This window comes from Bos taurus, chromosome 24, assembly GCF_002263795.3.
Source record: "Bos taurus isolate L1 Dominette 01449 registration number 42190680 breed Hereford chromosome 24, ARS-UCD2.0, whole genome shotgun sequence".
Lineage (NCBI taxonomy): Eukaryota > Metazoa > Chordata > Mammalia > Artiodactyla > Bovidae > Bos > Bos taurus.
The window spans coordinates 33190565-33217628 of record NC_037351.1 but is presented as its reverse complement, the minus strand read 5'-3'; the positions used below and the strand labels follow the sequence as shown (position 1 = coordinate 33217628).

At 42.9% G+C, this 27064-nt stretch overlaps 1 protein-coding gene across 2 annotated transcripts in view; it reads right to left on the bottom strand.

The window, feature by feature from the left end:
* TMEM241 (transmembrane protein 241) overlaps nucleotides 1-27064 on the bottom strand; it is a 120356-nt gene that overhangs the window by 71737 nt on the left and 21555 nt on the right. For both annotated transcript variants that reach the window (XR_003032414.2, XM_024984521.2), the window contains exons 4-5: nucleotides 18829-18910; nucleotides 912-989 (exon numbers count right to left, since the gene is read on the bottom strand). Coding sequence is in view for 1 of the 2 variants with exons in the window: in XM_024984521.2 (XP_024840289.1) it covers nucleotides 912-989; nucleotides 18829-18910 (160 nt within the window). In the remaining variant the exon portion in view is untranslated. The remainder of the gene's footprint in view (nucleotides 1-911; nucleotides 990-18828; nucleotides 18911-27064) is intronic.

The following is a 27064-nucleotide window of genomic DNA, read 5'->3' as shown; positions in this document are numbered from 1 at the left end:
CCAACCTAAAAGCACCACTGGGCATCCCTGGTGGCTCAGAAGTGAAAAATCTGCCTGTCAGTGCAGGAGACAGGGATTCAATCCCTGATCCAGGAAGATCACGTGGAACAACTGAGCCCACGCTCCACGACTATTGGTCCTGTGCTCTAGAGCCTGGGAGCCACAACTACTGAAGCCCTAGGGCCTGTGCCCCGCAACAGGAGGAGTCATCACAATGAGAAGCCTGGGCACCGCAACTAGCGAAGAGCCTCACAGAAACAAAGACCCACACAGCCAAAGATCAAATAAAATTATTAAAAAATAAAACTCCCGCTCATAATATTAAAAATCATAGCTCATGAGTACCAAGCACCTACTGTGTGCCAGAAAGTGTTGGGAGCACCAAGCAGTTGCTAGGGTCCTCCTGCAACTCTTGGGTGAGTGACATTTCTCTCCCCTTTGCACAGATGGAGGCCCAGAAGGTGAGGGAAGCTAGCTGTTCAGGTGGTGGAAGGCAGAGCTGGGGTGAGGAAGAAAAGTTTTCCCCAGGGTGGGCTAAAGCTCCCAGCACCCTATGGGAAGCTTGCCATTGATTTCCTCGTGGTGCTGGGATGCGGTGGGGTAATGCCCATTCCCCCACTCCACCCCCCCAGGCCCACAGGCATTTCTACCTCAGCCCCCCAAGCCCTGGTTCATCGCTGGCCTGGAGGTGAGTTCCGTTCAGACCCATAAGCATCCCCATGTATGCTGGGTGACCTGAAGGGATGTCGAAACCGTGGTCCTTGAAATTAATTAATGACCACCATCAGGCAGCCTTGACTGGAAACAGATGGCAGGAAAAAGGCAGGCTCTAACCTGGGCAGTACATAAAAAGCATGTCTTTGAAATTTCAAGCAAGGGAAGTGAAACTAGCCTTTTGCGTAATCATTTACCTCTTTCCGAAAACACTTCTGGTGCCCACAGATGATAACTTCGGCTGCATTATGCAAAGTGAGAAACACAGGAATGGCCTGAAAGAAAACAAAGGAATAAGCATGAAAATATTTCTTTGATCTCATAATTACATAATTCTTGATGTCTGCTTCAAAATAAAAGATCTGTGGGAACTGCTGGCATTCACATAGCTACTCCTCTCCAGCAAAAACTCTTCTGCGTGGATCAGCACTCTTGTTGCTGGCTTGATACTTGGTACGTGTAGAGACTCCCTTCCTATGGGTTTTCTCATCACTTATTAAGCACTTACTGTGTGTCGGGCACCGTGCCAGGTGTAGGGGACACATCCTGTGAACAGCTGCACACGTAACAGATAGGCTGTCTCTCTAGAGGTGAGAGCTCTGACCAGATGCACAGAAAGGCATAACCAACCCAGCGTGGGCAGAGCACGCCTTCTTGAGGAAATGAAGCGCAAAGTCTAAACAGGAACAGAATGATGAACTAGAATGAGCCCAGCAAAAAGAGACAAGGTGGGAGAGGGCTGGAGGCAGAGAAGCACATGAGAGTCCAGAGGATCAAGGCAGCCCACTTTCTCGGGGAACTGGGGGGGAGTTGAGTGGGGTGGAAATAGTGTGGAAGGGGAAAGTGGGGGAGGGGAAGGTGAGGCAATAATCATATCAAGGAGTCAGGATCATCCTGAGGACCAGAGGAGATGCTAAAGGGTTTAAAGCCCAAGTGACATGATTGCATCTGCATGTTTATAGGAACTTGGGCTGCTGGGTGCAGGAGAAGAGACAGAGATGATTACAGAAGTTTAGTGGTGTGGCAGATTGAAAATCGACCCTCAAAACTCTAGCCGCAGGACTTCTATCGTGGTCCAGTGACTAAGACTCTGTGCTCCCAATGCAGGGGACCTGGGTTCAATTCCTGGTCAGAGAACCAGATCCCATATGGCACAACTAAGGATCCTGCATACCGCAACGAAGATTGAGGAGGCTGTGTGCTGCAACTAAGACCCCGCACAGTTGCATACGTACTAAAACGTATCACTTCAGTTCAGTTCAGTTGCTCAGTCGTGTCCGACTCTTTGCGACCCCATAAATCACGGCACACCAGGCCTCCCTGTACATCACCAACTCCCGGAGTTCACTCAAACTCATGTCCTTGAGTCGGTGATGCTATCCAGCCATCTCATCCTCTGTCGTCCCCTTCTCCTCTCCTGCCCCCAATCCCTCCCAGCATCAGGGTCTTTTCCAATGAGTCAACTCTTTGCATGAGGTAGCCAAAGTATTGGAGTTTCAGCTTTAGCATCAGTCCTTCCAATGAACACCTAGGACTGATCTCCTTTAGGATGGACTGATTGGGTCTCCTTGCAGTCCAAGGGACTCCCAAGAGTCTTCAACACCACAGTTCAAAAGCATCAATTCTTCGGCGCTCAGCTTTCTTCACAGTCCAACTCTCACATCCATCCATGACCACTGGAAAAACCACAGCCTTGACTAGACGGACCTTTGTTGGCAAAGTAATATCTCTGCTTTTGAATATGCTATCTAGGTTGTTCATAACTTTCCTTCCATGGAGTAAGCGTCTTTTATTTCATGGCTGCAATCAGCATCTGCAGTGATTCTGGAGCCCAGAAACATAAAGTCACCTACTGTTTCCCCATCTATTTCCCATGAAGTGATGGGACCGGATGCCATGATCTTAGTTTTCTGAATGTTGAGCTTTAAGTCAACTTTTTCACTCTCCTTTTTCACTTTCATCAAGAGGCTTTTTAGTTCCTCTTCACTTTCTGCCATAAGGGTGGTGTCATCTGCATATCTGAGATTATTGATATTTCTCCCGGCAATCTTGATTCCAGCTTGTGCTTCTTCCAGCCCAGCATTTCTCATGATGTACTCAGCATATAAGTTAAATAAGCAGGGTGACAATATACAGCCTTGATGTACTCCTTTTCCTATTCGGAACCAGTCTGTTGTTCCATGTCCAGTTCTAACTGTTGCTTCCTGACCTGCATATAGGTTTCTCAAGAGGCAGGTCAGGTGGTCTGATATTCCCATCTTTCAGAATTTTCCACAGTTTGTTGTGATCCACACAGTCAAAGGCTTTGGCATAGTCAATAAAGAAGAAATAGATGTTTTTCTGGAACTCTCTTGCTTTTCCCATGATCCAGCGGATATTAGCAATTTGATCTCTGGTTCCTCTGCCTTTTCTAAAACCAGCTTGAACATCAGGAAGTTCACGGTTCACATATTGCTGAAGCCTTGCTTGGAGAATTTTGAGCATTACTTTACTAGCATGTGAGATGAGTGCAATTGTGTGGTAGTTTGAGCATTCTTTGGCACTGCCTTTCTTTGGGATTAGAATGAAAACTGACCTTTTCCAATCCTGTGGCCACTGCTGAGTTTTCCAAATTTGCTGGCATATTGAGTGCAGCACTTTCATAGCATCATCTTTCAGGATTTGAAATAGTTTAACTGGAATTCCATCACCTCCACTAGCTTTGTTCGTAGTGATGCTTTCTAAGGCCCACTTGACTTCACATTCCAGGATGTCTGGCTCTAGGAGAGTGATCACATCATCATGATTATCTGGGTCATGAAGCTCTTTTTTGTACAGTTCTTCTGTGTATTCTTGCCACCTCTGCTTAATATCTTCTGCTTCTGTTAGGTCCTTACCATTTCTGTCCTTTATCGAGCCCATCTTTGCATGAAATGTTCCCTTGGTATCTCTAATTTTCTTGAAGAGATCTCTAGTCTTTCCCATTCTGTTGTTTTCCTCTATTTCTTTGCATTGATCACTGAGGAAGGCTTTCTTATCTCTCCTTGCTATTCTTTGGAACTCTGCTTTCAGATGCTTAAATCTTTCCTTTTCTCCTTTGCTTTTCGCTTCTCTTCTTTTCACAGCTATTTGTAAGGCCTCCTCAGACAGCCATTTTGCTCTTTTGCATTTATTTTCCATGGGGATGGTCTTGATCCCTGTCTCCTGTACAATGTCACAAACCTCCATCCATAGTTCATCAGGCACTCTATCAGATCTAGTCCCTTAAATCTATTTCTCACTTCCACTATATAATCATAAGGGATTTGATTTAGGTCATACCTTAATGGTCTAGTGGTTTTCCCCACTTTCTTCAATTTAAGTCTGAATTTGGCAATAAGGAGTTCATGATCTGAGCCACAGTCAGCTCCCGGTCTTGTTTTTGCTGACTGTATAGAGCTTCTCCATCTTTGGCTGCAAAGAATATAATCAATCTGATTTCGGTGTTGACCATCTGGTGATGTCCATGTGTAAAGTCTTCTCTTGTGTTGTTGGAAGAGGGTGTTTGCTATGACAAACACAGGTGTGAGAGGTGTGTTCTCTTGGCAAACTCTATCAGCCTTTGCCTTGCTTCATTCTGTACTCCAAGGCCAAATTTGCTGTTCCCCAGGTGTTTCTTGACTTCCTAATAATAATAAAAAGGACATCTTTTTTGGGTGTTAGTTCTAAAAGGTCTTGTAGGTCTTCAGAGAACCATTCAACTTCAGCTTCTTCAGCATTACAGGCTTGGATTACTGTGATATTGAATGGTTTGCCTTACAAATGAACAGAGATCATTCTGTCATTTTTGAGATTGCATCCAAGTACTGCATTTCAGACTCTTTTGTTGACCATGATGGCTACTCCATTTCTTCTGAGGGATTCCTGCCCACAGTAGTAGATATAATGGTCATCTGAGTTAAATTCACCCACTCCAGTCCATTTTAGTTCACTGATTCCTAGAATGTCGACATTCACTCTTGCCATCTCTCGTTTGACCACTTCCAATTTGCCTTGATTCATGGACCTGACATTCCAGGTTCCTATGCAATATTGCTCTTTACAGCATCGGACCTTGCTTCTATCACCAGTCACATCCACAACCGGGTATTGTGTTTGCTTTGGCTCCATCCCTTCATTCTTTCTGGAGTTATTTCTCCACTGATCTCCAGTAGCATATTGGGCACCTACCGACCCGGGGAGTTCCTCTTTCAGTATCCTATCATTTTGCCTTTTCATACTGTTCATGGGGTTCTCAAGGCAAGAATACTGAAGTGGTTTGCCATTCTCTTCTCTAGTGGACCACATTCTGTACATATAAATACATACAAATACATATAAACACATAAAATAGGTCTTAAAAAAACTATACCGAAGTCCCAAGCCCTAGGATTTGTGAAAGTGACCTCATACAGTAAAACAGGGCCTTTGCAAATGTAATTAAATGGAGAATCTGGAGATGGAGTGAACACCCTGGATGATCTAGGTGGGTCCCAAATACAAACACACGTATCCTCCTAAGAGAGAAGCAGAGATGTGACACACACAGAGAAGAGGCAATGTGGCCCAGAGGCAGAGACAGAGGGATGCAGCCACAAGCCAAGGCATGTCAGCAGCCACCAGAAATCGGAAGAGGCGAGGACCGGATTCTCCCCAAGAACCTCTGGAGGGAGCATAGCCATTTCAGAACCCTGGCCTCCAGAACTGGGAGAGAATAAATTTCTGTTGTTTTAAGTCACCAAGGGAAGTAGTCATTTGTCACTGTAGCTACAGGAAACTAACAGAAGGAATCACCAGACGGTGGCCTGAACCTGGTAGTGGCTGTGGAGATGGAGAAAAGTGGACACAAGAGGGAAACATTTAGGAGACTGGAGTCAATGGTGGAACAACTGGGATCAACACTGTACCCCCTCCCCCAAAAAGGGGGAGAGGGAGAAGATATTTAAAAAATATAACACTTCAGTGGAACAAACCTAGGTGGCATATTAAAAAGCAGAGACATCACTTTCCCAACAGAGTTCCATATAGTCAAAGCTAGGGTTTTTCCAGTAGTCATGGACGTGAGAGTTGGACCATAAAGAAGGCCGAGCACCAAAGAACTGATGCATTCAAATTGTGGTGCTGGAGGAGACTCTTGAGAGTCTCTTGGACAGCAAGGAGATCAAACCAGTTGATCATAAAGGCAATCAGTCCTGAATATTCATTGGAAGGACCGATGCCGAAGCTGAAGCTCCAACACGTTGGCCACCTGATGTGAAGAGCCGACTCACTGGAAAAGACCCTGATGTTGGGAAAGACTGAAGGCAAAGGGAGAAGGGGGCAGCAAAGGATGAGATGGTTAGATAGCCTCACCGACTCAATGGACATGAATTTGAGCAAACTCTGGGAGATGGTGAAGGATGCGGGAACCTGGCATGCTGCAGTCCATGGGGTTGCAAAGAGTTGGACACAACTTAAAGACTGAACAACAAGCAGTGGGCTGTCAAGATACACAGAGTACCCACTGTACACTGACTATTGCTGGGCTGTTTGCTAAGAACAGCAGTCTTTCCTAATTTGACAGATGATCTTGACAAGGCCAGGGGAGGGATTGAAGGGTGAGGGATATTTGCTATTATCTTTGTTGTTGCCAATGGTGATGTTTCCTGGAAAGCAAAAGAAAATCAAGACTATGCATGGGTTTTGGCATCAGCCTGGGTTTCAGGCTCCAGCTCCACCATCTGCTCACGGAGCAGGGCACTTATCCAAACAGTTTGCTCCTCTGTAGTATAAGGATAACAATACCTACAACCCGAAGCTATTGGGAGGAAGGGTGGAAGCCATGCAGGAGCCCCGCATGCAGGCTGTCAACGTTAATGGGCACCAAGCCTACAGTGAGCTGAGTGGACCCTGAGCTGAGAGGACCCTGAGCTGAGAAACTGTTCCCACTTCAAGGCCCCTTAAGTGGGTCTTTAAGCAGATGCTACTGCCCTATCACTTCCATATGGATTTATTCTTTATCTTTGGGGAAGATATTTTTACCTTGTCATTAAGACTTTTATAATTTTATAGCTCTGCCCTATTTTAGTATTTTGTTCTAACTCACACTGTTTCGTTTCATTCTGAGCTCTTGCCTTACATTTTTCTTCCTTTTTTTTAATGTTTTCTACTCTTTTTCATTAAAAGTTCAACTCTTTTTTCCCTTTAAAATCATAATTATTTCCTATGTTTTTCATGTCTTTTGTGCTTCTTTTGATTCCTCTTAAGCTTTTATGTTTTCTATTATGTTTTATGTATTTTAAGATTACTAGAGATTTTCTAAATTGGCCTCATCCATTAGGTTCATGTTGGGAAAACTTGGGCCCTGGCCTTCTAGGTCTGAGCCTAAGAAGACAGAACAGAAAATCTTTAGGTTAATCCTGTGGTACATGACAGTGAAAATTAAGACCTGATCCCTGGGTCAGGAAGATCCCCTGGAATAAGAAATTGGATCCCACTCCAGTATTCTTGCCTGGGAAATCCCATGGACAGAGGAGTCTGGCAGGCTACAGTCCATGGGGTCACAAAGAGTTAGACAAGACTGAGTGAGCACACAACAACAAGACCTGATTTTAAATGTTTTTGCCTCCTTGACTATAAAATCAGAAAGGAGATGAGATTTAGGGTTGACTCAGAGTCGGACACGACCGAGCGACTTTCACTTTCACTAGATTCTAACTCTAGACCTCAAAGAGGTTTTATTTTCTCAACTGTCGAGAGGTTCCTCCATCGCCCTAGCAGAATCTGAGCAGATTCTGTAAAAGGATCTATCTGTACATATAGAACTGATCTTAAAGTTCACTAATAATAGGTACCAACAATGTGTTCAGCACAGTGCTAATTATTTTAATTGCATTCTCTTATTTAAATCATCTCTCAACAACTTTATCCACAAATGCTGTTACCCTAATTTACGGACAAGGAAACTGAAGCTCTGGGTGATGGGGCAGCTTGCTGGTGAGTTCACAGCTGCTTCAGGGTGGGACTCCGGGATTCCAGCCGAGTAATGGCAAAGCCCACACTCCCAGCCTTGATGTTTGTTGTTCTTTAGTCGCTAAGTCATGTCTGACTCTTCTGTGATGCCATGGACGGTAGCCCACCAGGCTCCTCAGTCCATGGGATTTCCCAGGCAAGAATATTGGAGTGAGTGGTCATTTCCTTCTCCAGGGGATCTTCCCAACCCAGGGATAGAATCCATGTCTCCTGCATTGGCAGGCGGGTTCTTTACCACTGAGCCACCAGGGAAGCCCCATCCTCGAAGTTATAGGATCCAGGTTATGGCAAGCTCCCAGTATAAGCATCCTGGATCCACACCTGAACAAAGTCCAATACAACTGTGTATTGTTCCCAACTCTGCCAGTCTGTGTCCTCCAGTGATAAAACTGCTATGATCTAAAACGATGACGTTGACATAAACTCCATGCCACTCTTTAAAGGGACATCATCCATTTCTACTTTAAAATGGTCTAATCTGAATTTCTCAAGCCGTTTTTCTTGACTGAGGAGCTAGCAGACTTTAGAAACAGTAACTCTACCATTGACTTTTATAGAGATCTATCAAGAATAATATTAAGGCAATCTGCAACTTATAATTACTGACTTTCCCTTGGCCTCCACCTCTGTGTACCAAGCCTTCGTCTGAACTATGTGATTAGTTCAAGAGACCCCAGTGACCAATTATTTCAGAAAACCTGCCCTTTACAGGCTGAAGTTCAGCAGACTTACTTTTGTGAAATCAGATAAAAGTTGTGAGAAATGAGGACTTCCCTGGCTGTCTAGGGGTTAAGACTCCTTGCTTCCACTGCAAGGGCCATGGGTTTGATTCCTGGTCGGGCAACTAAGGTCCCACAAGCCACATGGTATGGCCAAAAAAAAAGTTCTGAGAAATGATAATAATAATAACAGTCAAGATACCCTGAATGCTTCCTGTGTGCCAGACTCCGTTCTAAATGTTTTTACATATTGAATCATCATAATAACCCTTTGAGAGAAATACTAATAACATCCCTATTATACAGATGAGGAAATGGAGGGATATACTTTGATTCTCTTTTTTAACCTGCCTCTTAATAATCTGAAACCACTTTTAGACAATCTAGACACTAGCTTGCTGCTAAAGAGAACAGAAAATCAAGTCTGTTCTTCCACACTGTCAAGGCGCTAGGAATGGCCTCAATAACAAAAGGTCCCACCATCTTTCATTAGGAAAAATGGCCTAAGATCAACTACCATGAAACCCAAATCATCATTTTTAACATAAAACGTAATTGACCAAATTCAACTGCACTGCAGTCCAATTCGTTTCATGACTCAGGGGCACAATTTGCAACTAATTTATTCTTGGAGTCCACTCATTTAAAATTCAACATTTTGTCCATGCACGGTTGCAAATTTTTCTCTGGCTGTAAAAAGACATCAGTAACTTTTACTTCAAATTTTTCATTATTCCCATGCTTCCCAGAGTGGAATTTTCAAGCCTTGATTGTTGTTTGTTCAGGTGTTGGGACTGACTTAAAACAGTTTTCTATGGAAAGCCCTGGCCCTGTCCACAGGCACGGCCTTGGGTCCCTCTGCAGGAGTGTGGATGGCTTGCTTAGCCAAGCTGTGGGTTGGCTTCTTAGTTTTGTAGAACATCAATCCTACCTTCAATTTGGGTGTGTGTGACTTCAATCTACAATATATTATAGAATAATTAATTGCCAGGCTCTTGCCAAAGAATATACCTTTGAACATTTGGCTGCCTAGTTTTTTATAAAAATCATGCCTGCAGAAATAAATGTTCCTAAAGGAAAGGAGCCAGATCATTGGAGAGCAGCAGTTTTAACCCCAGAGAACTATTCCTACTGAACCATGCTGTCATTATGCTACCAACAGACTAGGAATCCCAGAAACTAGGTTACCATTGGGTTTATTATAAGGATGCGACTGAAGACCCTACGTGGCTCATCGTACCCTTAATGAGGACTAAGTAACTGAGAGTCCAATGGGTAAAGAATCTGCCTATGATGCAGGAGACACAGGAGATGCAGGTTTGATCCCTGGGTTGGGAAGAGTCTCTGGGGAAGAAATGGCAAGCCACTTCAGTATTCTTGCCTGGGAAATGCCAGGGACAGAGAACCCTGGTGGATTATACAGTCCACTGGGTCACAAAGAGTTGGACACGACAGCACAGAGAACACAGAAGGAATTGAGAGCAAAGAAGGACACTGCATTTCCTCAGCAATAGCTTGCATTTATCTTACAAGCATGGAGAGTCTTGTAACTTCTTTACTTCGCTGCAAAAAGATAAAGAGCTAAAACCAAGGCCCAATTATATTTGTTTCATAAGATATCATAGCATAAATTTCTATGTGCTAAGTCTCTCTCTGGCCTTCTATTTCCCTTGATCTAGATTTCTTTTATTTTTTCCATTTTAAGATTTTACTTTATTTTTTTAAATTGGAGTATAATTGCTTTACAATGTTGTATTAGTTTACAACAACAGGAATCAGCTATATGTATAGATTTCTTTTAAAATCTCTTCATAAGAAATGCTTATCTTACCAACTCTACCCTAATGTAAAATAAAACTTAGGGACTTGCCCCAGTGGTCCAACAGTTAAGAATCTGCCTTGCAATGCAGGGGATGAGGGGTCGATCCCTGGTCGAGGAACTAAGATCCCAAGTGCCATGAAGTAACTAAGCCTGTACGCCACAACTAGAGTCCACCTGCTGCAACTAAGACCCCATGCAGCCAAAAACTAAATTAATTAATTTTTAAATAAACTTAAATTTTAAAAAGAGGCACAAACTACCATATATAAAACATACAAGAAACAAGTATATATTGTACAGGGACTTCCCTGGTGGCTCAGTCGGTAAAGAGTCTACCTGCTATGCAGGAGACGTGGGTTCGATCCCTGGGTCGGGAAGATTCCCCTGGAGAAGGAAATGGCAACCCACTCTAATATTCTTGCCTGGGAAATCCCATGGACAGAGGAGCTTGCTGGGCCACAGTCCATAGGGTCACAAAAGGTCAGACATGACTGAAGCAACCTACCACACACGCACACACAGAAAGCAGAACAACTACACAGCTCCTCTCCCCTTCTCCCCACTCCATCCTGATAGGCTCATCTCCTTGGTTTGTTATGATTTAGGGAGGAAAGAGGGTAAGCATTGTACTGCTTTCTTTTTTAAAAATAATGTTATTTATTTATTTGGCTGTACAGGGTCTTAGCTGTGGCATGCAGACTTCTTAGTTTCAGCACGTGGGATCTAGTTCCCTGACCAGGGATCGAACCCTGTCCCCTGCAAGTCTTAACCACTGGACCACCAGGAAAGTCCGAGGCATTGCAGATGAACCACTATCGTCGGACAGTCTTGAGTCTGCATCTCTGATTTTTGTAACATCTACCAGTTGGTGACCTTCACCAAATCTGCATCTCAGTTTCCTCCTCTGTAAATGGGAGTAATTAAGTCCAACTTCATATGTCATGAAGGTTGGCAACAGGAAGTGCCTGGCTCACATATATAACACTGAATATTCACAATGGTTGTTTCCACGGTGAGTTGTGTGTCTCTCATGGATTCCCCTATAAATTCTTCAAGGTCAGGTAAGTGTGTGTGCTCAGACTCTGCAACCCCTTGGACTATAGCCTGCCAGGCTCCTCTGTCCATGGGATTCTCCAGGCAAGAATACTGGAGTGGGTTGCCATTTCCTCCTCCAGGAGATCTTTCTGACCCAGGGATCAAACCCGCATCTCTTGTATCTTCTGCACTGGCAGGCAGATTCCTTACCACTAGCGCCACCTGGGAGTCCCCTCAAGGTCAGGAACCAGGTCTTATTCCTCATTAAGCCCCCAGTAGTAGACTCCCCAATAAATATTTGCTGAATGGAGAGCCACAAAAATAATCTCCCTGCCTTAATTCTATCATCTGGTTGTGAGTTTGAGGTGGAAAAATCAATAAAGAATGTCCCCATCTTGATTTTGCAGAGTGAAGTCAGCTTCCTCTCAGGAGCTATACATCAGAAAAAAGGCTTCAAAGTCTTGTTGGATAAAGGAGGCCTTTATGGAGCAAAGCAACTCCGTAAGTGTTTTGCATAACAACACGCCCACGGATTTTAACTGAGTGCTTTCTCCCCCAATTCCTCGTGGATCCATGAAACTGACAGCTTGGCACCAGCATGTTGACGCCTGTTTTCCATCTAACACAAGCTGTACAAGTACCTCGTGTTTCATCCACTCTGTTGTAGATTTTTAAGCAACTATGTAAAAACAAAAAACTCAGAAAACAAAGAAAAGACGCTGGGTTATTTCACTAAAAAAGAAAAAAAAATAAGTGTCTCCTTTCTGTCTTCCTCCTCCTCTAACCGAGTGTATTTGGTTTGGGGTTGTTTCTCTTTGCTTGGAGTTTGAAATGCAGCAGCTTCTTTCTGCCCATGAAAAAAATCTGTGTTCTAGGTCAGGGCCATTCAAATGCAGTCCCCTCAGAAGAAAAGGAGCTCCAGGGAATTCCCTGGCAGTCCAGTAGCTAAAGACTCTGCTCTCCCAATGCAGGGGGCACGATCAGGGAACTAGATCCCACATGCTGAAACTAAGATCAAAGATCTCTCACTTTGCAACTAAGACCCAGAGCAGTCAAAAAAAAAAAAAAAGACAACTATAAGGAGCTCACACACAGAATGTAAGTTAGTGCACTACTTCCTTCTTCAAAAAGTATGGCTATGAAAAAAAAAAGTCAGCTCAACTAAACAACGTGTTTAGTGCCAAGCTTGATGTTCACTCTGGCACAGTCTCCTTAGGGCCAGGTAACAAGAGCTCTTGATGAAAGTTAAAGAGGAAAGTGAAAAAGTTGGCTTAAAGCTCAACATTCAGAAAACTAAGATCATGGTGTCTGGTCCCATCACTTCATGGCAAATAGATGTGGAAACCGTGGCAGACTTTATTTTTGGGGGGCTACAAAATCACTGCAGATGGTGACTGTAGCCATGAAATTAAAAGATGCTTACTTCTTGGAAGAAAAGTTATGACCAACCTAGACAGCATATTAAAAAGTAGAGACATTACTTTGCCAACAAAAGTCAAACCATAGTCAAAGCTATGGTTTTTCCTGTGGTCATGTATGGATGTGAGAGTTGGACTATAAAGAAAGCTGAGAGCCAAAGAATTGATGCTTTTGAACTGTGGTGTTGGAGAAAACTCTTGAGAGTCCCTTGTGAAAGGTTGTTGTTGAATCACGCGAATACACCAGGATTCTTGGCCCCCGGAGGAGAAGAATTCAATCCGGGGCCAGAGACGAGGCTTGATCGCTCAGAGCTTTTGTGTAATAAAGTTTTATTAAAGTATAAAGGAGATAGAGAAAGCTTCTGACATAGGCATCAGAAGGGGGCAGAAAGAGTACCCCCCTGCTAGTCTTTAGCTGGATGTTATATAGTCGCTAGCAGTCTGTTAATGAAAGAAAGGAATGTCTTAAAATTCAGAATGGCACCAGGCCCCTCACCCATAAGATGTATTTTGGGATAATCTTGGCACCAAATGGTTTATCCTGGGCCATAAAATGATTAACTTGAATCTTGAAGAAGGGCAGACCACCATACAAATAGTTTCATTTACATAGATTAGGGGAACAATATCCATACTGGTTTGTCAAGTAGGTTCTGGGCCAAGAGGCGGAACCGACTTGGAGACAGAGTTTGGGGTAAAGGCATAGTACATTAGCATAGCTTAAGACGAACATTTTCATAAGAAAAAGGCATTGGTTATCTCTAGGCTCGAGAATAGCTAACTTCAGGCGAAACTGGGTGTCATTATGGCAACACAGTATTTTAAGAGAAACCTCCCTTTAAATTTGTATAGAGAAGGAAAAAATATTGCTAGTTTGTTTCCTCCTGCCGCTTAAGAGAGATAAAAATGTCTGACACTTGCAGGCTATTTCCTCCATTTGGAGACCCTTGGCCTTCCTGCCTGTTACCCTCTCATTTTCATCGACTCCAGTCCCCAGGTCCTGGTCTACAAAGACTGTGAAAAGTTTGTCCTTTCTTCCTCCTTAAGAATTCCAGACCCCTCTCTCCTTGGGGACCCCTAGATTTCCTATCAACCTGCCTAGGAAATGACTCTCTCACTTGGACTGCAAGGAGATTCAACCAGTCCATCCTAGAGGAGATCAGTCCTGAGTGTTCACTGCAAGGACTGATGTTGAAGCTGAAACTCCAATACTTTGGCCACCTGATGCAAAGAACTGACTCATTGGAAAAGACCCTGATGCTGGGAAATACTGAAGGTGGGAGGAGAAGGGGACAACAGAGGATGAGATAGTTGGATGGCATCGCTGACTCGATGGACATGAGTTTGGGTAGACTCCAGGAGTTGGTGATGGACAGGGAGGCCTGGCGTGCTGCAGTCCGTGGGGTTGCAAAGAGTCAGACACAACTGAGCGACTGAACTGAACTGAACTGAACTGAACAAGAGCTCACAGGCCGTTACCACCTGTGGACTATGCACTTCAAGAGGCACTGTTCCAGATTAGAGAGCTCTCCGTGTGCCTGAGACATACAAGACTGACATTTACAATGGACTTCTGAGGGTTTATTGGCTACCTCATCTCCTGATCTCTTTCTTTGATGAAACACTGCAATATTGAGGATGTGCCTCATTCTTATCAGTCTATGGGTGTGGGTGGGGATCCTGTGTGACCAGGGCTGGCCAAATAGTGTTCTCAGTCTTTCCAGTCACAGTGAATGGTTCAGGGAAGACATGAACCAGGGCCGACCAATCAGCATAACTCCATCCTGGTTAGTTTTTAGTTTTTAGACCTGGGATGGGCAGTGTCCCTAACTGATGCAATCAGAATGAATCCCGGAAATTATGCAGAAGCTGCAAGGAAGACAGTCTTGTTCCACTAGACTTGAAGTTGTGAGGATGTGAGCCTGGAATCAACAAGACTCAGGAGGGGAAAGCTGAACTGTGAGATGAAGCAAAGATAGAGCAGAACTGACAGACAGACAGCATCTGGATTCTGAGTAGGTCATTGGAATCTCTCAATCAGTTCAGTTCAGTTCAGTTGCTCAATTGTGCCTGGACTCTTTGTGACCCCATGAACTGCAGCACACCAGGCTTCCCTGTCCATCACCAACTCCCAGAGTCCGCCCAAACCCATGTCCATTGAGTCAGTGATGCCATCCAACCATCTCATCCTCTGTCGTCCCCTTCTTCTCCTGCCTTCAGTCTTTCCCAGCATCAGGGTCTTTTCCAATGAGTCAGCTCTTCGCATCAGGTGGCCAAAGTATTGGAATTTCAGCTTCAACATCAGTCCTTCCAATGAACACCCAGGACTGATCTCCTTTAGGAAGGACTGGTTGGCTCTCCTTGCAGTCCAAGAGACTCTCAAGAGTCTTTTCCAACACCACAGTTCAAATCTCTCAATCAAGCCATGCCTAAAGCAGTTTCTACCTGATGACTTTTCATTAATGTAAACCAGGAGATTTCCCCTTTGCTTAGACCAGTTGGTGAGCTTTCTAACACTTGCAATCATAAGAGTCTCAAGTTTGTGCAAGACTATTATACCCTGGGCTCATTTGAAAATCCACATACACTGACCCTAAAAAGACAAATCAGAAAAGGTGAAAGGTGGGGAGTCAGAAGAGCTTCCCATTAGGTGGAGAAAGCCTTGGTACCTCCCCACACCTAAGTTCCTTCCTCTGTTGGGTGATTAACATCTGCCTCACCTGTCAGGTGACTGGCAGAGCCACATAGAAAGATACAAAGGAAATCACTCCAGAAACATATGAAAAAGCACTGTACAATCAAAAAACTGTTATCATTATTAACACGACAACTTACTTATTCAAACTTCAGAATTCTGGCATCCATAACTATCCAGAGCCTACAAAAAATTTTAAAAGCTTTTGTACAACTATAGATTTTTTTTTTCCCCCAATCAACTCCTATACTCTGTGGTTGGAGAAGCAGCTCCCCCTACAGGCCAGAGGGCATAAAGTGAGGCCACAGACCCGAGGAGCTCGACCCCATCAAAAGGGGCAGCGGTGAGCCAACCTGGCCCCTATTCCAGATCAGCACCCACCAATGCGGTGTGGTGGCTCACTTCTTAGGTCAGTCGGGCTGTTCTCTCTCCCATCTCACACAACATCCCATTTACTCAAGCTTATGAATCATGAAAGAAAAATGATGATTTCATTTAGAAATTACCAGTACTAATTCTCAACCACTATTTTGCAACCTCGGAGTTGTCCTAACAACACTATCATTATCCAGACAGGCAGATTTTGTTTGTTTTTGAGAGCTACCATAACACGTTTTCCTATCTGACTTCTAAGGACCCAGCACAACAATAAACTTTACATTAAAAAACAATATTGTTTTGGAACTTCCCTGGCGGTCTAGTGGTTAAGATTCCATGCTTCCAATACAGGAGGGCGCAGATTCAACTCCTGGGAGAGGACTAAGATCCCACATGCAACACAGCATGGCCAAAAAAAAAAAACCTAAATTATTTGGAGAAGCATCATGGCTTAGGTAGTGATGACCGCTCCCAACAAGTCTGAACCTCTTCAGCCTCTCCCCCAGGAGACCATCGCAGTTGGCCAACCCTCTGATCCTTGGCAGGCTTCCCTGGTAGCTTAGCTGGTAAAGAATCTGCCTACAATGCAGGAGATTCTGGTTCAATTCTTGAGTTGAGAAGATGCCCTGGAGGAGGGATAGGCTACCCACTCCAGTATTCTTGGGCTACCCTGGTGGCTGGTGGTTTAGATGGTAAAGAAAGTGAAAGTCGCTTAGTCACGTCTAACTCTTTGCGACCCCATGGACTATACAGTCCATGGAATTCTGCAGGCCAGAATACTGGAGTAGGCAGCTATTCCCTTCTCCAGGGGATCTTCCCAACCCAGGGATCAAACCCAGGTCTCCTGCATTGCAGACAGATTCTTTACTAGCTGAACCACCAGGGAAGCCCAAGGTTCAATCCCTGGGTTGGGAAGATCCCTTGGAGGAGGGCATTGCAACCCACTCCAGTATTCTTGCCTGGAGAATCCCCATGGACAGAGGAGCCTTGTGGGTTTCGTCCATAGGATCAAAAAGTGTTGGACACAACTGAGCGACTAAGCATACACACTGTTCCTTGGTAACCATGTGTGATTGAAAGGCCATGATCAAAAATGCCAATATGAGGACTTCCCTGGTGGTCCAGTGGCTAAGACTCCACGCTCCCAATGCAGAGGCCCAGGATCAGGGAGCTAGATTCCACATGCCAAACTTAAAGAGTTCGCATGATGGTGATTTAGTTGCTAAGTGGTGTCTGGCTCTTGCAACCCCATGGAGTGTAGCCCAACAGGCTCCTCTGTCCATGGGATTCTCCAGGCAAGAATACTGGAGCAGGTTACCATTTTCTTCTCCAGGGGATCTTCCTGATCCAGGGACTGAACTCGAGTCTCCTGCATTGCAGGCAGATTCTTTACTGAATGAACCACCAGGGAAGCCCTAAGAGTTCGCATACCGCAACTAAAGATCCCAGATGCTGAAACTAAGACCCTGCACAGCCCAATAAATAAATATTTTTTTAAAATAATCATTTTTTAAATGCTGATATGCCAGAGGAGATGCAATCGGACTTAGCGGAGTGTGCTACTCAGGCATTGGAGAAATATAATACAGAGAAGGACATTGCTGCCCAGATCAAGGAGTCTGACAAGAAGTACAACCCCACCCGGCAGAGCATCACGGGGAGGAACTTTGCTGGTTATGTGACACATGAAACCAAACACTTCATTGACTTCTACCTGGACCAAGGGGCCACTTTCTGGTTCAAATCTGGTTTAAAGCATGGACTGGGCCACATACCCAGTGATCCATCCAAAAACAAGGACTGCAGCCTAAATTCCAAATACCAGAGACTGAAATCTTCAGTCTTGCTTAAGGGAACACCTCGATCTCTGAACCTTTATTGTGTTGTTTTGCCCAGAACATTCTCTGTACTAGTTTGTTGCGGTTATACTGCAATTAGCAAAATAGCTTACATCTGTATTTATTTTCTATTCCATACCTCTCTGCCCCATGTTTTTTTCTCCTCAAAATCCATTCCTTTATAGAAATAAATCTGTTGGAGAAGTATGCATTTAAAACAGAAAACTAAATTGTGTGAAAAGTTTGCATTTTTCCAACATTGGAATACAAGCATTTTCTGATAGATAAAAACAGCAATTAGGGGATTAAAAAGGGAAGAGGCCTTAATACCGTTCCTGATTTTTAAGCCACATTTTGACTCCCTGGTCAATAGTGATATTTGTGGGCTCTCTTTTGGTGGCATAATAAATTTCTGGAGTTCCACATACTATATAATGTAACTGGAAGGAATCTGTTCCTCACAGTAGCCTCCTTTGAGGAGCTCAATTCTTGGGGCTGGGTGGGAGGACAGAATGAACACTTGTTTCACTAGGGTCCACGTGTCGTGGGCATCAATTTCATGCCAGGCATGTGCACCCACGAGTAAGCCCAGTGCGCTCAGGCGGCATTACTGATGGGCGGGGTCATGGTCCCTGGAAGTAAGGAGCAGACTGAGCCCACCCTCCCTGCTCCCAAGGACAGCCTGCATCCACACAGAGCAGGCTCCACAAATAGCCCTGCTCTGTCTTTCTGGTCTCCACCTGCATCTCTCTATTTTGTAACACAAGTCTGTCTTCCCTGTTATGTGTGTGTATGTGTGTTAGTCCCTCAGTAGTATCTGACTATGATCCCAAGGACTGTAGCCCGCCAGGCTCCTCTGTCCATGGGATCTCCCAGGCAGGAATACTGGTGTGGGTTGCCATTTCCTTCTCCAGGGGATCTTCCTGACTCTGGGATCGAACCCAGGTCTCCTGCATTGCAGGCAGATTCTTTACCATCTGAGCTATAGGGAAGTCCCTTCCCTGTTACATGGTTCCCTTCAAGTCAGGAAGAGGGGGTAAAAGGCTCCACATTGGCCTCAGCCCCAAGACTAGTTCTCCAATCTAGCTGTACCATCATTAAAGCTGATTCTCTATCCACTATTGATCCGAGGTGCAACCAGTTAAAAGGCAAAGAGGAAGATGAGAAAAGGACTGTCCCCCTCAAAGCCTCTCACACTTACCAGTCTGGATAGCGCTCTGGAACCGGCATAGATGATACCCACAAATAGCACCGAAGCAGGAAGCCATGTCAAAACATCAGATCTGGAAAAGAGGGAAGAGGCCATCATATTTCTGTCCGAAAGCCCTCCCTGGAAGATATGACCCTCCCACACGCCAAATACAGCACCCGTGGTCGTCTAAGCATCCCCAGGCGACTGGTGAAGCCCGACACGGTCTGTATCATCAAGCAGGATGGAGGCTGACCTAAGCATTCTGCCTACAGCCCATCACTCAGCCAATGATGTGGCATTACTGGCCCCACAATCAGCCACAGACAAGCTGGAGATAGAAAAAGGCTTCCTGCAGGTTGGGAGACAGAACAGACCTGATTTTTTTTTAAAGACCAGGGAACATTATTCTTTGAAATTTAAGTAGTCAGATGCTTTGAACCCATACCAAATTCCTTTTAATTTTTTTAAAAAGCTATTTACCTAGCAAAGGGCTTCCCTGATGGCTCAGTAAGTAAAGAATGTGCCTGCGATGCGGGACACATAAGAGATGCAAGTTCAATCCCTGGGTTGGGAAGATCCTCTGGAGGAAGAAAATGGTAATCCACTCCAGTATTCTTGCCTGAAAAATCCCATGGACAGAGAAGCCTGGCAGGCTACAGTCTATGGGGTCACAAAGAGTCAGACACAACTGAGCTACTAAGCACACACACACCTACCAAGGTACCAAACGGCTCCATCGAACCACGAAAGGAGCCACAGTGTTAAAGGGTGGAATTGAAACGAGTGCTTGAACTTGAGCTGGGTGGCCAGGTGCTGAGCCTCAACAGTTAACCTGGGATACCAGTTCAAGAAATCTCTAAGGACTTCTCAAGGGCACATTTCTTCAGTTACATTGTGGCCACACCAAGAACTGTGTTTTCAACTCAGCTGAGGGTCTTGCTCTCCTCAAGAAAAGCAAAATCCTAGGCTTTACATAGAGCACACATCACTGAGAGTGCAACTTGCTTTCCCCATTAGTTACAAATGCATTCAGTTTGCTAATGCAAGTTCCCAGAGTCATTCTAATAATAAATATGAATTAATGAAAGCATTCCTGCAGGATATAACATAATAATCCCAAGTAACTCAATGAACTGCTCTCCTCAGATGGTGCCTGTTCAAGAAATGGTCTTTGTTAATTGGATTAACATGAGCAGGGACTCTATCTATCATCAGATCTGCTTTTTACACAACCTCCCAGAGAATGCAGCATGAAAATGCTTTTAGTCTCAAATAAGGCCTTCAAACCCTACCTTCTGTACACATTCATTCAGCCAAAACTCATAGCAACTGACAAGGTGCTCACAGCAGAGTTAATATTACCAGCATCACTGCTGACATTGTTTGAGCCTTCCTACAAACCAGGCCCTGTGCTAAATACTTTCTATGCTGTTATCATTTTTTAAATCTGCACAACAGGGACTTCCCTGGCGGTCCATCAGTTGGGAGTCTGCCTTTCAGTGCAGGGGACATGGGTTCAAACCCTGGTTGAGGAATTATGATCCTACATGCTGTGCGGTGTGGCCAAAATAAATAAATAAACAAAAACAAAACAGTATTGACTGTTCAGCTTGAAAATACCACCAACATTTTTAGGGAGGTGGTCCTAAGATGGCGGAGGAATAGGACGGGGAGACCACTTTCTCCCCCACAAATTCATCGAAAGAACATTTGAACGCTGAGAAAATTCCACAAAACAACTTCTAAATGCCGGCAGAGGACATCAGGCACCCAGAAAAGCAGCCCATTGTCTTCGAAAGGAGATGTTTTATCAATGGTGCTGTATAGATGGAGATGTCTTGAGGCTACTGTAAAAATAAGACTGAAAACCAGAAGCAGGAGGGTTAAGTCCAAATCCTGAGAACACCAGAGAACTCTTGACTCCAGGGAACATTAATCAACAGGAGCTCATCAAACGCCTCCATACCTACATTGAAACCAAACACCACCCAAGGGCCAACAAGTTCCAGAGCAAGACATAACACGCAAATTCTCCAGCAACACAGGAACATAGCCCTGAGCTTCAATATACAGGCTGACCAAAGTCACTCCAAACCCACTGACATCTCATAACTCATTACTGGACACCTCATTGCACTCCAGAGAGAAGAAATCCAGCTTCACCCACCAGAACACCGACACAAGCTTCCCTAACCAGGAAACCTTGATAAGTCACCCACACAACCCCACCCACAGTGAGGAAACTCCACAATAAAGAGAACTCCACAAACTGCCAGAACACAGAAAGGCCACCCCAAACACAGCAATATAAACAAGATGAAAAGACAGAGGAATACCCAGCAGGTAAAGGAACAGGATAAATGTCCACCAAACCAAACAAAAGAGGAAGAGATAGGGAATCTACCTGATAAAGAATTCCGAATAATGATAGTGAAAATGATCCAAAATGTTGAAAACAAAATGGAATCATAGATAAATAGCCTGGAGACAAGGATTGAGAAGATGCAAGAAAGGTTTAACAAGGACCTAGAAGAAATAAAAAAGAGTCAATATATAATGAATAATGCAATAAATGAGATAAAAAACACTCTGGAGGGAACAAATAGTAGAATAATGGAGGCAGAAGATAGGATTAGTGAGGTAGAAGATAGAATGGTAGAAATAAATGAATCAGAGAGGAAAAAAGAAAAACGAATTAAAAGAAATAAGGACAATCTCAGAGACCTCTGGGACAATGTTAAACGCCCCAACATTCGAATCATAGGAGTCCCAGAAGAAGACAAAAAGAAAGACCATGAGAAAATACTTGAGGAGATAATAGCTGAAAACTTCCCTAAAATGGGGAAGGAAATAATCACCCAAGTCCAAGAAACCCAGAGAGTCCCAAACAGGATAAACCCAAGGCGAAACACCCCAAGACACATATTAATCAAATTAACAAAGATCTAACACAAGGAATAAATATTAAAAGCAGCAAGGGAAAAACAACAAATAACACACAAGGGGATTCCCATAAGGGTAACAGCTGATCTTTCAAAGAAACTCTTCAGGCCAGGAGGGAATGGCAGGACATACTTAAAGTGATGAAAGAAAATAACCTACAGCCCAGATTACTGTACCCAGCAAGGATCTCATTCAAATATTAAGGAGAAATCAAAAGCTTTACAGACAAGCAAAAGCTGAGAGAATTCAGCACCACCAAACCACCTCTCCAGCAAATGCTAAAGGATCTTCTCTAGACAGGAAACACAAAAAGGGTGTATAAACTCGAACCCAAAACAATAAAGTAAATGGCAGCGGGATCATACTTATCAATAATTACCTTAAACGTAAATGGGTTGAATGCCCCAACCAAAAGACAAAGACTGGCTGAATGGATACAAAAACAAGACCCCTACATATGTTGTCTACAAGAGACCCACCTCAAAACAGGGAACACATACAGACTGAAAGTGAAGGGCTGGAAAAAGATATTCCACGCAAATAGAGACCAAAAGCAGGAGTAGCAATACTCATATCAGATAAAATAGACTTTAAAACAAAGGCTGTGAAAAGAGACAAAGAAGGACACTACATAATGATCAAAGGATCAATCCCAGAAGAAGATATAACAATTATAAATATATACGCACCCAACATAGGAGCACCACAATATGTAAGACAAATGCTAACAAGTATGAAAGGGGAAATTAACAATAACACGATAATAGTGGGAGACTTTAATACCCCACTCAAAACTATGGATAGATCAACTAAACAGAAAATTAACAAGGAAACACAAACTTTAAACGATCCAATAGACCAGTTAGACCTAATTGATATCTATAGGACATTTCATCCCAAAACAATGAATTTCACCTTTTTCTCAAGCGCACACGGAACTTTCTCCAGGATAGATCACATCCTGGGCTATAAATCTAGCCTTGGTAAATTCAAAAAAATTGAAATAATTCCAAGCATCTTTTCTGACCACAATGCAGTAAGATTAGATCTCAAGTACAGGAGAAAAACTATTAAAAATTCCAACATATGGAGGCTGAACAACACACTGCTGAATAACCAACAAATCACAGAAGAAATCAAATAAGAAATCAAAATATGCAAAGAAATGGATGAAAATGAAAACACAACAACCCCAAACCTGTGGAACAGTGTAAAAGCAGTGCTAAGGGGAAGGTTCATAGCAATACAGGCATACCTCAAGAAACAAGAAAAAAGTCAAAAGTTATAACCTAACTCTACACCTAAAGCAAACTAGAAAAGGAAGAAATGAAGAACCCCAGGGTTAGTAGAAGGAAAGAAACCTTAAAAATTAGGGCAGAAATAAATGCAAAAGAAACAAAAGAGACCATAGCAAAAATCAACAAAGCCAAAAGCTGGTTCTTTGAGGGGATAAACAAAACTGACAAACCATTAGCCAGAATCATCAAGAAACAAAGGGAGAAAAATCAAATCAATAAAATTAGAAATGAAAATGGAGAGATCACAACAGACAACACAGAAATACAAAGGATCATAAGAGACTACTATCAGCAATTATATGCCAATAAAATGGAAAACTTGGAAGAAATGGAAAAATTCTTAGAAAAGTACAACTTTCCAAAACCGAACCAGGAAGAAATAGAAAATCTTAACAGACCCATCACAAGGACGGAAATTGAAACTGTAATCAGAAATCTTCCAGCAAACAAAAGTCCAAGTCCAGACGGCTTCGCAGCTGAATTCTACCAAAAATTTAGAGAAGAGCTAACACCTATCCTACCCAAACTCTTCCAGAAAATTGCAGAGGAAGGTAAACTTCCAAACTCATTCTATGAGGCCACCATCACCCTAATACCAAAACCTGACAAAGATGCCACAAAAAAAGAAAACTACAGGCCAATATCATTGATGAACATAGATGCAAAAATCCTTAACAAAATTCTAGCAATCAGAATCCAACAACACATTAAAAAGATCATACATCATGACCAAGTGGTCTTTATCCCAGGGATGCAAGGATTCTTCAATATTCACAAATCAATCAATGTAATACACCACGTTAACAAATTGAAAAATAAAAGCCATATGATTATCTCAATACATGCAGAGAAAGCCTTTGACAAAATTCAACATCCATTTATGATAAACACCCTCCAAAAAGCAGGAATAGAAGGAACATACCTCAATATAATAAAAGCTATATATGACAAACCCATAGCAAACATTATCCTCAAGGTGAAAAATTGAAAGCATTTCCCCTAAAGTCAGGAACAAGACAAGGGTGCCCACTTTCACCACTACTATTCAACATAGTTTTGGAAGTTTTGGCCACAGCAATCAGAGCAGAAAAAGAAATAAAAGGAATCCAAATTGGAAAAGAAGAAGTAAAACTCTCAGTTTGTAGATGACATGATCCTCTACATAGAAAACCCTAAAGACTCCACCAGAAAATTACTAGAGCTAATCAATGAATATAGTAAAGTTGCAGGATATAAAATCAACACACAGAAATCCCTTGCATTCCTCTACACTAATAATGAGAAAACAGAAAGAGAAACTAAGGAAACAATTCCATTCACCATTGCAATGAAAAGAATAAAATACTTAGGAATATATCTACCTAAAGAAACAAAAGACCTATATATAGAAAACTATAAAACACTGGTGAAAGAAATCAAAGAGGACACTAATCAGTTCAGTTCAGTCGCTCAGTTGTGTCCGACCGACTCTTTGCGACCCCATGAATTGCAGCACACCAGGCCTCCCTGTCCATCATCAACTCCCGCAGTTCACTCAGACTCACGTCCATCGAGTCGGTGATGCCATCCAGCCATCTCATCCTCTGTCATCCCCTTCTCCTCCTGCCCCCAATCCCTCCCAGCATCAGAGTCTTTTCCAATGAGTCAACTCTTCGCATAAGGTGACCAAAGTACTGGAGTTTCAGCTTTAGCATCATTCCTTCCAAAAACATCCAGGGCTGATCTCCTTCAGAATGGACTGGTTGGATCTCCTTGCAGTCCAAGGGACTCTCAAGAGTCTTCTCCAACACCACAGTCCAAAAGCATCAGTTCTTCGGCACTCAGCTTTCTTCACAGTCCAACTCTCACATCCATACATGACCACTGGAAAAACCACAGCCTTGACTAGACGGACCTTTGTTGGCAAAGTAATGTTTCTGCTTTTCAATATGCTATCTAGGTTGATCATAACTTTTCTTCCAAGGAGTAAGTGTCTTTTAATTTCATGGCCGCAGTCACCATCTGCAGTGATTTTGGACACTAATAGATGGAGAAATATACTGTGTTCATGGATCGGAAGAATCAAGATAGTGAAATGAGTATACTACCCAAAGCAATCTATAGATTCAATGCAATCCCTATCAAGCTACCAACGGTATTTTTCACAGAGCTGGAACAAATAATTTCACAATTTGTATGGAAATACAAAAAACCTCGAATAGTCAAAGCAATCCTGAGAAAGAAGAATGGAACTGGAGGAATCAACCTGCCTGACTTCAGGCTCTACTACAAAGCCACAGTCATCAAGACAGTATGGTACTGGCACAAAGACAGAAATATAGATCAATGGAACAAAATAGAAAGCCTAGAGATAAATCCATGCACCTATGGACACCTTATCTTTGACAAAGGAGGCAAGAATATACAATGGAGAAAAGACAATCTCTTTAACAAGTGATGCTGGGAAAAATGGTCAACCACTTGTAAAAGAATGAAACTAGAACACTTTCTAACACCATACACAAAAAACAAACTCAAAATGGATTAAAGATCTAAATGTAAGACCAGAAACTATAAAACTCCTAGAGGAGAACACAGGCAAAACGCTCTCTGACATAAATCACAGGAGGATCCCCTATGACCCACCTCCCAGAATACTGGAAATAAAAGCAAAAATAAACAAATGGGACCTAATTAAAATTAAAAGCTTCTGCACAACAAAGGAAACTATAAGCAAGGTGAAAAGACAGCCTTCAGAATGGGAGAAAATAATAGCAAATGAAGCTACTGACAAAGAATTAATCTCAAAAATATACAAGCAACTCCTGCAGTTCAATTCCAGAAAAATAAATGACCCAATTAAAAAATGGGCCAAAGAACTAAACAGACATTTCTCAAAGAAGACATACAGATGGCTAACAAACACATGAAAAGATGCTCAACATCACTCATTATCAGAGAAACGCAAATCAAAACCACTATGAGGTACCATTTCACACCAGTCAGAATGGCTGCAATCCAAAAGTCTACAAGCAATAAATGCTGGAGAGGGTGTGGAGAAAAGGGAACCCTCTTACACTGTTGGTGGGAATGCAAACTAGTACAGCCACTATGGAGAACAGTGTGGAGATTCCTTAAAAAACTAGAAATTGAACTGCTATACGACCCAGCAATCCCACTGCTGGGAATATACCCTGAGGAAACCAGAACTGAAAGAAACACGTGTACCCCAATGTTCATCGCAGCACTGTTTATAATAGCCAGGACATGGAAGAAAGCTAGATGTCCATCAGCAGACAAATGGATAAGAAAGCATATACACAATGGAGTATTACTCAGCCATTAAAAAGAATACATTTCAATCGGTTCTAATGAGGTGAATGAAACTGGAGCCTATTATACAGAGTGAAGTAAGCCAGAAAGAAAAACACCAATACAGTATACTAATGCATATATAGAGAATTTAGAAAGATGATAATGTTAACTCTGTATGCAAGACAGCAAAAGAGATGCAGATGTATAGAACAGTCTTTTGGACTCTGTGGGAGAGGGCAAGGGTGGGATAATTTGGGAGAATGGCATTGAAACATGTATAATATCATATGTGAAATGAATCGCCAGTCCAGTTTTGATGTATGATACAGGATGCTTGGGGCTGGTGCACTGGGATGACCCAGAGGGATGGTATGGGGAGGGAGGTGGGAGGGGGATTCAGGATGGGGAACACATGTACACCCGTGGTGGATTCATGTTGATGTATGGCAAAACCAATACAATTAGCCTCCAATTAAAATAAATAAATTTATATTAAAAAAATAAAAAATAAATGAAATGGAAAAAATTAAAAAAAAAAGAAAATACCACCAACATTTTTAAAATGTGTATTTTTTTAAAAAAGAGAAAGTTTAGGCAAAATTAGAAGATATGTACAAATAAACATTTTTTTCTGCATAAAAATTGTTAGCAGATTCTGAAAAGCAACTGGGACCTCTGGAAAGTTAAGGCTGTACTGCAAAGCTTTGAAA